Below are 14040 nucleotides of genomic sequence, written 5' to 3' on the forward strand. Positions count from 1 at the left end.
TCTCTAGACAACTGCTTGTGTGCCAGATCAGCGCTGCCCGTGTCATTGTATGCTGAACATTTCATTTCAATTTACAATATTCTAGAGAAGATCATAGAAAAGATCATTGAACTCATTATAATCAGACAGCAATGAAATGTAAAAATTCACTATACGAATAATTCTACTTGATTAAAAAAAATTTTTTTTTAAATTGATGACTTCTCCTATCTTTCTCCTACCTTTGTATAGGCATGTTGTGAGATCGTCTTTGCTGCATCTAGCATAGTCTACCACAGAACAATGAGGAGGACGTATATGCTTGTATCATTATACAGCTCTCATGGGACTGTATTCTTATCAAGTGCTGCATGACTCATTGGTAGATTAGATGTCAGATTCTGAATTTAACCCCTTAAGAACTGAGGCAGTCTTCATTTTTGCGCTTTCGTTTTTTTGCTCCTCATTTTTAAAAGGCCACTGTGCTTGCATATTTCCCCCTACAGACCCACATACACGCAAATTTTTTTGCAACACCAATTATACTTTGCAAATACAGACTTATTTTTCTATAAAATATGCTGAAAAAATAGAAAAAAATTATATGTGCAGTGAAAGTTTAAAAAAAAGTGCAATTCCTTTTATTTTATGGGTTTTTGTATTTACGCCGTTCGCCCTATGGTAAAACTGACATGTTATCTATGTTCCTCAAGTCAGTATGATTACAATGATATGTAACTTGTATAACTTTTATAATATCTGATGGCTTTTAAAAAATTTAAACCTTTAAAAAAAACTAAATGTGTTTAAAATCGCTCTATTTCCATCCTTATAACGCTTTTATTGTTTGGTCTATGGGGATCAGTGAGGTGTCTTTTGTTGCGCCACGATCTGTTCTTTCTTTTGGTACCTTGATTGCATATATGCCACTTTTTGATCCCTTTTTATAAATTTTTTTCTGGATTTAATGTAAACAAAAATTCGCAATTTTGCACTCTGGCGGGTTTTTGCGCTTACGCCGTTTACTGTGCGAGATCAGGAATGTAATCATTTAATAGTGTGGGCAATTACGCATGCAGAGATACCAAACATGTTTATTTTTTTATTTATTAATTTGTTTTTATTTATAAAATGGGAAAAGGGGGGTGATTTAAACTTTTATTAGGGGAGGGAATTTTTTTTTATTAATAAAAACACTTTATTTTATTTTCACTAACAGCAATTAGTAGCCCCCTGGGGGACTTCTATATACTGGGGACTTCTATATACACAGCACTGATCCCCCTGGATGACTTCTATATACACAGCACTGATCCCCCTGGGGGACTCCTATATACACAGCTCTGATCCCCCTGGGGGACTCCTATATACACAGCACTGATCCCCTTGGGGGTCTCCTATATACACAGCACTGATACCCCTGGGGGACTCCTATATACACAGCACTGATCTCCCTGGGGACTTCTACATACACAGCACTGATCCCCTGGGGGACTTCTATATACACAGCACTGATCCCCCTGGGGACTTCTATATACACAGCACTGATGCCCCTGGTGGACTTTTATATACACAGCACTGATCCCCCTGGGGGACTTCTATATACACAGCACTGATCCCCCTGGGGGACTTCTATATACACAGCACTGATCCCCCTGGGGGACTTCTATATACACAGCACTGATCCCCCTGGGGGACTTCTATATACACAGCACTGATCCTCTTGGGGGTCACCTATATACACAGTACTGATCCCCCTGGGGGACTTCTATTTACACAGCACTGATCTCCCATTGAGATCAATGCTGTCTATATAACAGAGCAATGATCCATCAGATCGGTGCTCTATTATAATGGTCTGCTGTAGACCATCTAAATAGATTACCGAGCCGGGATCAGCGTCATTCCGACGCTGAGCCCTGGCCGGCTCAGTACAATGGATCTCCCCTCCGCGATCGCAACGGGGGGGGGGGGGGGGGGGAATGCAACCCCCTATATCTACTGACTTCATCTGTCGGTGAAGTATCGGACGAGCGCCCATACACTTTATTCTGATGACTGAACAGAAGTGCAAAGTGTATGGGGACCTTAAGCCCTTTGTTTATCCTAATCTTCACTTGACAACCCATATTGCTAGCAATGTTGCCATCATTTTTTTTCAATCTAGCCATTTGTGCCACCCAAAATTGTATTGTTCAGTTTTAAGCATTCATACGGTCATTCATACATTGCCATTATACTTCAGCCTGTGTCCAAGTGGAATTTTAAATCCTGTTGTTGGTAGCAATGTGCAGTCATTGTTTTATATCAAGTTATTAATTCTACCAAGAATTTTATTGTTCCATGTCAAGGAAGTATGTAGCAGCACTGTTATACTTTAGTCTGAAATAAAATGATAAGAAAGAATAAAAATGTATCTGGCAGAATCCCAAGCTGCTTTACCACCAGCAATTTACTCCCTAGTAGCAGGCCAGCATTGTTCATTATGCCCTTTATATTCTTGGCAGTTTGTCCCACTGTTCCCGGTTAAGGGGCCATGTTTTATTTAAAAAAAATACTGTTACAGCATCCTGGGTGCTATCAGTGGCGGTCTTTGGCACCAAGCACCCCAAGCGATCGCTTGGGGCCCCCAACATCCAGGGGGGCCCCCACGCCCCGCTCTTGTGCTCAAGACCGCTGGACAGGGCCGCTGCCACGCTCGCTGCTGCCATCTGAACTGTAACTATGAGCACTCGTAATGAGCACTCATAGTTACATGCAGCAGCAATAACAGGGCGGGAGACATTGGCTCCCTTCCTGTCAGTCACTCTTGTGGCCGCAGGAAGGGTTTTCCCTGCGGTCACAAGTGGCAGCTTTATCCTTGTGGTGCCGGCGCTCCAGTGACATCACTGGAGCATCGGCGCCAGGACAAGGGGAGTGCGGCCTCTTGTGATCGCAGGGAAAACCCTTCCTGTGGCCACGAGAGTGAAGAGAAGAGGAGACGCCCGGACCCAGGTGAGTATAAGTGTTTGTTTTATTGTGTTATATACTATATGGGAGGGGGAGCACACAGGGGTCTGTTTAACTGGGGAGCGCACATCGGGGGTCTATATAACTGGGGGGAGCACACAGGGGGGCTATATAACAGGGGGAGCACACAGGGGGGCTATAGACTACTGGGGCTTCACAGAGGGGTCTATATACTACTGGGGGCAGCACACAGGGGTCTATTTACTACTTGGGGCAGCAGAATGGGGTCTATATACAACTTGGAGAGCACACAGGAGGTCTATATCCAAGTGGGAGAGCACACAGGGGGGCTATATACTACTGGGGGAGCACACAGGGGGTCTATATACTACTGGGGGGACATACAGGGGGTCTATATACTACTTGTGAGACACACAGGTGGTCTATATATAACTGGGGAAACCACACAGGGGCTTTATATACTACTGGAGGACCACACAGGGGTCTATATCCAAGTGGGGGAGCACACAGTAGGTCTATATCCGAGTGGGGGAGCACACAGGGGGGCTAAATACCCCTGAGGGAGCACACAGGGGGCCTATATACTAGTGGGGGAGCACACAGGGGTATATACAACAGGGGGCAGCACACAGGGGGTTTATATACAACTGGGGCAGCACACAAGAGGTCTATATACTTCTGGGGGGAGCACACAGGGCGGGCTATATATAACTGGGGGCACACACAGGGGTCTATATACTACTGGGGGAAGCAAACAAGGGGTATATACTATTGGGGGCAGCACACAAGGAGTATATATTACTGGCGGTAGCGCACAAGGGGTATATACTAGTGGGGGCAATACACAGCGGTCTTTTGTTTTGGAACGCGTGTTGAGGGGGGGGGGGGCCCAGACATAACTTCACTTGGGGCCCCAGAAATGCCAAGACTGCCCCTGGGTGCTATAGTAGATATTCAAGATAGTCCTGTTGATGATTTGGGTGAGAATTGTTAGCATTTAGACTGTGATGATGATGAGGATCAGGTAGAGAGACATAACTAAACTAGACAGCTGTGGTGATGGAGGTAGTAGTGACACTGGTAGCCTTGGTGGTAATGGAACGGGTGCATCAACCTAGAGTGTAAGCTGGGGAAATAGCTGTAGACTGTGACATCACAATGTTATCCAGGAAGTGACATCACCATGTTATCCAGGAAGTGACATCACCATGTTATCCAGGAAGTGACATTACCATGTTATCGAGGAAGTAAAGCCGTGATGCAGTAGTAAATGCAGGGAAAAAAGCACTTCATAAGCATTTCCCGTAATAAGTGTGTATTGGTGATTTGTATAACTTTTGGGGGGGCAATACAATACTTTAATGAAAAGAATTTCACCAGACTTCTCCTTTAAGGGTCTTTCAAGGGAAATGCTGTGTTCCCTAGGCAGTTTAGTGATAGGAGGGTCACAGATGTCTGTGTAGTAGATGTTCCTCACAGGTGGGAGTGCACTTGATGTCGGTAAGGTGCTGATGAAGCCAAGAAAGTCAAGAAGTGTGATGCAAATAGGTAACTTTACTAAAACATTACAACTTCTTCTAAAGCATGGAGGCACAAAAAAAACAAACAAACGGTTCTTAAGGCAGTTGATGGGTGAACCAGTTGACCAGTGTTTTTCTAGTCAAGGGTTAACCAGTGTTACTCTACTTCTACACCCTGGGTTTCCTTACGCCTAAAACGATATTTATTCTTAGTAGACTTGCTCAGAGTTGTAGGGCTCAAAGTTTCCCATCGCAGGATGCAGGTCTGAGCGGAGACGTGGCATGGCAGCCACCAATACTGATCCCAGGCCAGAAGCAATTCAAGGACTGGGAGAAGTTACATGGTCCTTGTGAAGCTTAGCTTGGTTGTCTAGTGATGACACCCGTCCTGATTTTTACTTCCCGTGTAACAGTCAGAGGCTAGAGTCAAACATCAGGGTCAGATATCAGCACCAGGGTCAGATATCAACATCAGGGTCAGATATCAGCATCAGGGTCAGGTATGAGCATCAGGGTCAGATATCATTGTTGTTCTTCTACTGATCACTGGGTCTATTACAGGGGGCAATAATCATCCTATGCACCTGATATTTGCCCCATGAAAGGAAACCTTTAGTGTATCTTTGTAGTCACATACAGAATGATCTGAGTGAAATAACCACACATGATAACAAAGACTTATTTTAAATAACATAATTAGAGATGAGTAAACTTTTGAAAACTTCGGATTGTCTGGTGCAAATTTTCCCTTTAAGATTCGGTTTCGGACCCCAAAAAATGGCCCAAAAATATGTTAAGCAGATGGCCTGCTGAAAGGCGTCCCAAAATTAGTCCTTTTTAGGGAGGGAGGTTTGACACCTTGTAGTCACACACTGATGTACTACATAGTTGCCAACATTTGAAATTTTTTTCCAGGGAAACTTTAGCGGTAAAAAAGGGGTGTGGCTTATTATGGGTGTGGTCTCGGTGGGGTGGACTCCTCTCCCTGCTCTGCATGACTGACATCACTTGCACTGGAAGGGCGCAGAGCTTCCCACGGCGGAGGGCGGGGCTTCCAGGGACATACCCGGGACATGGTTTTGCTGGGGCTTTCTCCTCAGAATCAGAACAGTCCCGGCAAAACCGAGACTGTTGGCAACTATGGTACTACTGCCCTCAGCATAACTGCTTTGCTATTTGTGTCTACTTTCTGTCTCAGTATGTCACCTATAGATTTTTTTAAAGGGGTTATCCAGAGTGAAAAGAACATGGCCACTTTCTTCCAGAGACAGCAGCCATAGCAGCTGCTATGGGGCCCAACGCATCAGGGGGCCCCGTGGCCTGCTTCTGCAATGCCTTGAGCTGTCATCATTTACAGCACAAGTTTGCCGAGTGGGCCTCCAGGGATCTGCAAATGTCCCTTTAACTGAAAGCACTGCAGTCATGACTACACTTCACAGCGTAGCTGTCAGTCGGGAGGGGGCCTGATTAAAAGTTTGCTATGGGGCCCAGCCATTTCTAGTTACGCCACTGACAGAATCCTATCTCTCCCTATCTCTCACTGTGGTACACAAGGCTGAATTACATCTAGCTGATTAGATTCTATCACTTCTAGAATCTATTGAATCCTATGTGTGGTTGCACATATTTCACACCTTTAACACCCATCTTAGTAAGTGTGAGTGATCAACTTAAAAGGATTAGAAGTGTTATCCAGCGCTACAAAAACATGGCCACTTTTCCCCGCTCTCTTGTCTCCAGTTCAGGTGCGTTTTGCAATTAAGCTCCATTTACTTCAGTGGAACTGAGTTTCAAACCCCACCCACTCTAGAGACAATCTGGAGTGGTGCAAAAGTGGCCATGTTTTTGTAGCACTGGATAATCCCTTTAAACAACTGGGGTCTGCTGCCCCCCCTCCCCCCATCCCCTTTTATTCATTGGCATTGTAATTCACCCTGGAAATACTATTGTTAGAGCCTAATGCAAAGAATTACCAACATCTCTCATTGTATTTGGAATATATTTTAATTATTAATTTACATTATAATTTCAAAACCCTGGAAATTTTATAGACATAGGGGGAGATTTATCAAACATGGTGTAAAGTGAAACTGGCTCAGTTGCCCCTAGCAACCAATCAGATTCCACCTTTCATTCCTCACAGACTCTTTGGAAAATGAAAGATGGAATCTGATTGGTTGCTAAGGGCAACTGAGCCTGTTTTACCATGTTTGATAAATCTCCCCTGTGATAACCCTATTACACATACTGTCCACCTACTTTTGGACCACCCTGTATATTACAAAAAAAAGTTATATTACAAAAAAAAGTTATTTAAAAAAAATACCTGCAAATATGCTATTCTGAAATAAAATAATATTTTAAATAATTTTTATATGAATTCGGTATAATTTTATGTATGACAATCAACATGCCACCAATGTACAGTATCATTATAATGTGTGCTATGTGTCATATCCAGCTACAAGTCCCATCCATTATATACATACATTACATATAGATATAACCCGAAATTAGACAGTGATAATAATGAGATGATTCTGCTGACTTTGCCCCAATCAACATAGTAAAGCTGCTAAATGAGATGTAATTGTGCTCTAAAATATGTTTATACTACTTACTTAAAGGACAACTCGGGCCAAAAGTAATTTTAATATGTTATGTTTAATATGTGGAAAGTTAGCTAAATTCCTAATGTACATTAATTATGGGAAATGCATATACAGGGCTATTTCCCTTAATTTAGTAGATCGTGGAGACTTCAAATTCTTTGAAATACTGTGACGTCACAAACCAGGGTGTAATTCCTATGGAGTGTCCAGCAGGGGGTGCACTATATATAGAATTCAATATGTACCATTGACTTCTATATATAGTGCGCCCCTGCTGGACACTCTATTGAATCAATGGCTGTCAATGTAAAACTGTATGCACTGTTATACACTGTACTACTCCCCCATCATCTGCTCATAGTATGAGCAGATGATGGGGGAGTAGTACCAGGGCCATGCCCATCACCAATCTGGCCCCCCATATGCTCTGTACTACTTCCCCATCATCTGCTCATACCATGAGCAGATGATGGGGAAGTAGTACCAGGGCTATCCCCATCACTGATGCCGCCGATTACGAGCCTGCCACTGATCCTGAAGCAGCATCCCGAAGCTCCGGATCACTATTCCCATGTGCGTCCTACTTCCTCCATTAGACCGGGGCCTCAATTACAACAGCGGACCCGCCCCGACCCCCTGCGCCACCGCTGATGCCTGCCCCTGCTGTCATCCATGCTGCATACTTCCCCAGGCTGCAGCTTCGGCATGCCGGTGGCTCCGGTGCTGTAATTGAGGCCCAGCTCTCAGGGAGGAAGTAGGCCCTCCCTGAGACCGGGGCCTCAATTACAACAGCGGACCCGCCCCGACCCCCTGCGCCACCGCTGATGCCTGCCCCTGCTGTCATCCATGCTGCATACTTCCCCAGGCTGCAGCTCCGGCATGCCGGTGGCTCCGGTGCTGTAATTAAGGCCCAGCTCTCAGGGAGGAAGTAGGCCCTCCCTGAGACCGGGGCCTCAATTACCGCATCGGACCCGCCCAGCATGCCGGAGCTGCCGCCTGCCGAGGTATGCAGCGTGGATGACAGCAGGGGCTGGCATCAGGGGCGGCGCCGGGGATCCGGGCGGGTCCGTGAGGCCCCGGTCTAATGGAGGAAGTAGGCCACGGGGGAGAGTGATCCGGAGCTCTAGAATGCTGCTCCAGGATCAGTGGTAGGCTCGACAGCGGTGGCGGTGGCGGTGATGGGTATAGCCCTGGTACTACTTCCCCATCATCTGCTCATGGTATGAGCAGATGATGGGGAAGTAGTACAGAGCATATGGAGGGGCCAGATTGGTGATGGGTATGGCCCTGGTACTACTCCCCCATCATCTGCTCATACTATGAGCAGATGATGGGGGAGTAGTACAGTGTATAGCAGTGCATACAGTTTTACATTAACAGCCATTGATTCAATAGAGTGTCCAGCAGGGGCGCACTATATATAGAAGTCAATGGTACTCATTAAATTCTATATATAGTGCGCCCCCTGCTGGACACTCCATAGAAATTACACCCTGGTTCGTGACGTCACGGTATTTCAGAGAATTCGAAGTCTCCATGATCTACTAAATTAAGGGAAATAGCAGTATATGAGCATTTCTCATAATTAATGTACATTAGGAATATTTCCATAGGTAATACATATTAAAAAATACTTCTCCTTTAATGTAAATCAAATGTTCATTTCTGAAAATCATGTGAAACTCCTTTATAGCAGGCCCACATAGATAAGAGGAATATATTTCATACATCTGTATTGTAAGTATGTTGTACATCCTGGTATCCTCTGCATGGATCATCAGGTGGTTCTGTTAAGGCTTTCTCAAGCCTGGAGAGGATAGATCTACAGAATCCATGTTTAATGTCTTGGCCCATAAGAACATAAATGATCGGATTGATGCAACTATTAAGGAAAGCCAGGTTAATAACAATAACATGTAATACATAGAATTGGACGTTGTTTTCATCATACATGGGTGTTAGCGGCCAGATGTAATATGGACACCAGCAGATAAAGAAACACAATATAACCGCGGTGATGATCCTGTACGGCCTCTGGGATCTCTGGGGTCTCTTACTGGTTTTAAGCTTGAAGAAAATGATGACATAACTGGTCAAAATTATGAGAAAAGGGATCAGAAACATTATAAGTAACCGGATCAGTTGTAAGGTCTGTTTTATCCTATAGATATGGTCAAAAACTTTGTATTTATGAAAAAATATACACCATTCATCCAAATCATACAAATAAAATCCATAGAAGTAAAACATAAAACCACTCAGGGGAAAATTCAGCAGCCAAATGATAGCGGCAGTGATTCTCACGAGCTTATGTGTCCTATGAACTTTAGCCCAAAAAGGCCACATGACGGACACACAGCGGTCAATACTCATGGCGGTCAGTAGAAGAACACTGGCGCTCATGTTTAGATTGAACAGAATGACGTTTAATGCACAGTAAAGTCCTTGTAGAAATATGGAAAATTTTATCCACTCTGCCATCCGTAAAGGAAGAGACGCGCAGCAGAGGAAGTCCGCAATGGCCAGATTGAGGAACCACACGGCACTGACTGTCCTCTTCATCCTGAATCCGGCAATCCAGATGACCAATCCATTACCGATAGTCCCAAGAACAAAAGTGATGGTATAGAAAGTAATTGACATTTTCTGAAAAATGTCTACAAGATCAGAGCCGCTGTAATCAGTTGTGTTACTTGTCTCATAGTTTATGTAAAATGACCTGAAGAAAACATGATAGAGAGATGTTCAAATCATGAAGAATTTATAGTTTCAAAAATGTAACCGTTTATATGGGTAATCATGGACGGCAGAGGGCAAAAACCATCATATGGCCAGATTGTGGTGGTAGATCACCTTGCTCTATTCCTTACTTCTCTATACTAGAACAGAAGGCCCTTGAGTTTTTCAGGTGTAAAAAAAATAAAAAAATAAAATATATATAAAGTGGTTTGCAATAAATTAGAATGTCAACAAAAAGTTGGTTTTTTTTCAGTAATTCAATTCAAAAAGTGACCATAAAATATATTCTATAGAGGCATTATATATAGAGTTAACTTTTTCAAGCGTTTATTTCTGTTAAAGTTCATGATTATGGATTACAGTCAAGAAAACCCCAAAAGTCAGTATTTCAGAAAATTAGAATAATTAATCCAAAACACCTGCAGTGGCTTCCTAAGTGTAATAAAAGGTCTGGTTCAGTATGCAACACAATCATGGGGAAGACTGCTGACCTCACAGATGTCCAGAAGGCAGTCATTAACACACTCCACAAGGAGAGTAAGCCACAAAAATTCATTGCTAAAGAAGCTGGCTGTTCTCAGAGTGCTGTATCAAAGCATATTAATGGAAAGTGGAGTTGAAAGAAAAAGTGTGGTAGAAAAAGGTGCACAAGGAACAGGGAGAACCGCAACCTTAACAGGATTGTAACGAAAATGCCATTCAAAAATTTGAAAGAGATTCACCAAGAGTGGACTGCTGCTGGAGTCATTGCTTCAAAAGCCACCACATATAGACGTCTGCAGGACATTGGCTACCAGTGTTGCCACTCCTGACCAAGTAACAACCCCAGAAGCATCTTATCTGGGCCAAGGAAAAGAAGAACTGAACTGGTCAGTGGTTAAAGGGGCTAATTTCAGATGAAAGTAAATTTTGCGTTTCATTTGGAAATCTCGGTCCCAGAGTCTGGAGGAAGAGTGGAGAGGCACAATCCAAGCTGCTTGAGGTCTAGTGGGAAGTTTCCACAATAAGTGATGGTTTGGGCAGCCATGTCATCTGCTGGTGTAGGTTCACTGGGTTTCATCAACACCAAAGTCACCGCTGCCGTCTACCAGGAAATTTTGGAGCACTTCATGCTTCCCTGTGCCGAAAAGATTTTTGGAGATGGAATTTTCATGACCTGTCCACACCTTGCTAAAAGTACCAAGACCTGGTTTACTAACCACAGCATCGCTGTGCTTGATTGGCCAGAAAACTTGCCAGACCTTAACCCCATAGAGAATTTATGGGGTATTGTCAAGAGGAAGATGAAAGACACCAGACCTAACAATGCAGACGAGCTGAAGGCCGCTATCAAACCAACCTGGGCTTCAATAACCCCTCTGCAGTGCCATCAGCTGATCGCCTCCATGCCACATTGCCGCATTGATGCCGTCATTCATGCAAAAGGTGCCCCGACCAAGTATTAAAAGCATTTACAGATTTTTCATTTGGTCGACATTTCAGTGTTAAAATCATTTTTTTTTTCAGTTCGTTTTATATAATATTCAAATTTTTTGAAATACGCACTTTTGGGTTTTTGTTGGCTGTTATCCATAATCATTAACTTTAACAGAAATAAACACTTGAAAAAGTTCACTCTGTATGTAATGACTCTATAGAATAAATGAGGTCACTTTTTGAATTGAATTAATGAAAAAAAAAAACTTTTTGTCGATATTCTAATTTATTGCAAACCACTGTATATATATATATATATATATATATATATATATATATATATATATATGCAAAAAAGGGGGTCCGTGGAGCCTCAGTTACGAGTCTCAAAACACGGGAATAGCCAGATATCCCTCTCTCCAGAGAAGGAAGCCCATTGCCAAGGGGTGCCTCCTAGTGGGGAGAGCACCAAACCACCCTGATACGTAGTCCCTCAGGTCCTCACTCTGTAGCGAGCTTTGGGACATAAATAGGGAAACACCAGGGTGGCCCCTGTGAGTCAAAGTCTAACTCTGTGGCGAGTATAACGACATAAGACAAGGGTTATCAAGGCTAGGCATCCATCCACAGACTGCAGTTTCGGGGTATTTGCCCCTCGTCAGTGTGGAGCAGGATTCTGGCTACTGGGGCAATGATAAATAGACCAACAAAGCTCGCTACAGAGTGAGGACCTGAGGGACTACGTATCAGGGTGGTTTGGTGCTCTCCCCACTAGGAGGCACCCCTTGGCAATGGGCTTCCTTCTCTGGAGAGAGGGATATCTGGCTATTCCCGTGTTTTGAGACTCGTAACTGAGGCTCCACGGACCCCCTTTTTTGCATATTCAAATTTTGTATGGGACAATCAATGGAGACTCGTAAATGAGTACTCCATTGGAATTTTTCACTGTTCTCCCTAAATTCAGTGATTGTTGTGTTTTGTTGGTCTATTTATCATTGCCCCAGTAGCCAGAATCCTGCTCCACACTGACGAGGGGCAAATACCCCGAAACTGCAGTCTGTGGATGGATGCCTAGCCTTGGTAACCCTTGTCTTATGTCGTTATACTCGCCACAGAGTTAGACTTTGACTCACAGGGGCCACCCTGGTGTTTCCCTATTTAGGTCCCAAAGCTCGCTACAGAGTGAGGACCTGAGGGACTACGTATCAGGGTGGTTTGGTGCTCTCCCCACTAGGAGGCACCCCTTGGCAATGGGCTTCCTTCTCTGGAGAGAGGGATATCTGGCTATTCCCGTGTTTTGAGACTCGTAACTGAGGCTCCACGGACCCCCTTTTTTGCATATTCAAATTTTGTATGGGACAATCAATGGAGACTCGTAAATGAGTACTCCATTGGAATTTTTCACTGTTCTCCCTAAATTCAGTGATTGTTGTGTTTTGTTGGTCTATTTATCATTGCCCCAGTAGCCAGAATCCTGCTCCACACTGACGAGGGGCAAATACCCCGAAACTGCAGTCTGTGGATGGATGCCTAGCCTTGGTAATTGTGATTGTTGTGTTTTGTTGGTCTATATATATATATATATATATATATATATATATATAATATATATATATATATATATATATGTCAAAAAATTTCCCAACTCTACTGATGTACTTTTTTGGGACTACACTTATTATGTGTACAGAAAATCCAAGTCCAAAGCAGTCCTATCCAGCCAGCCCAAATGCTATGCTATAAAAAAAAAAAAACAGCAATAAAGGGGTGTAAAGTTACCAGCTCTGTGTCCAAAGATCCACAACAGTCCAATCCAAGAGAACGTAACAGCATCCCAACAGGCGGTATGAAAATAACAATACTCTTTATTCCATCATGGAAATGTTGCTTGTAAGTTTGTTCTGTGCCATGATGGAATAAAGACTATTGTTACCTTCATACCGCCTGTTGTGATGCTGTTACACCTGTTATGAGTCTTGAGAGACTATGAGAAACTTTTTTGAGACTCTCAAAATAAGGGGTGTGGCCTATTTAGAATACGTGTTATTTAGAAGGGAAAGGGGTGTGGCTTGAAAGGTAACAATGTGCTACTTCAACATGTTCATTTTACATTGATCCTGGCTCATATGCTGACAGACTCCCTTTAAAGACTCACTCTATGGAGGTCAGAAGCAAGGGATGAATCCTCTATGTATTTTTTTCTTTTTTTTAGTTTGTACAAAAATCTTTTATTAGGAGTGACAGGGACATATAATCACTTAAACTGTCCAATTCTCATAAATTCCCAGTGAAAGATTGCAGTTTAGAATTTAGAAAGGTTGTATATGAGTCTGTTCACATCTGTTTTATGGTTATAAATGGTTACAAATAGTCTATTGTACAGGCCACACTTGTTGGCTTACATTAAGGTCTGAAATGTTGCTATTTTTTTCATCAAATTTGACAGATAAAGAGCCTAACTTGATTTTGTAGAATAATAAAGGATATGGAATGTAAACTTACTGGTTGTAATCGAGAGTTATATCAGAGAGGTTCAGGTTCGGATTATCAGGATCCATTTTTTCTTTTCATCCTTTTACCTAAAATATAAATGAATGGTAAAAAAAAAAAAAAGATCTTTTTTTGTTTCTTCCATACTTCTGTGGTGTGCCAGCTGTGTGACTCTACAGGTAAGTATACTAGACTGTTATGGCCTCAGCAGATCCGGCAGCTTTGTAGATTATGAGTTTATCCTAGACAACCCCTTTAACCCCTAGCTGACACCAGGACGTTACTGTACGTTCTTGTGCCACTTGGGGAGTTCA

The 14040-nt window shown here is 43.1% G+C and overlaps 1 protein-coding gene across 1 annotated transcript; it reads right to left on the reverse strand.

Annotated features, from left to right (window-relative positions):
• Positions 1-8803: 8803 nt before the first annotated feature.
• Positions 8804-13762, reverse strand: LOC138770119 (C3a anaphylatoxin chemotactic receptor-like). Its single transcript, XM_069949058.1, has 2 exons — positions 13739-13762; positions 8804-9800 (listed from the first exon to the last, which is right to left on the reverse strand). Exon 2 carries the CDS (start codon positions 9722-9724, stop codon positions 8804-8806), a length of 921 nt encoding a protein of 306 aa, XP_069805159.1. The 5' UTR covers positions 9725-9800; positions 13739-13762.
• Between the last annotated feature and the right edge of the window lie 278 nt (positions 13763-14040).

Source organism: Dendropsophus ebraccatus, chromosome 12, assembly GCF_027789765.1.
Source record: "Dendropsophus ebraccatus isolate aDenEbr1 chromosome 12, aDenEbr1.pat, whole genome shotgun sequence".
Classification (NCBI taxonomy): domain Eukaryota; kingdom Metazoa; phylum Chordata; class Amphibia; order Anura; family Hylidae; genus Dendropsophus; species Dendropsophus ebraccatus.

Bases quoted from the DNA above. Each gene is read 5' to 3' on its own strand.
- LOC138770119 (XM_069949058.1), bottom strand. From the start codon at position 9,724: ATGTCAATTACTTTCTATACCATCACTTTTGTTCTTGGGACTATCGGT.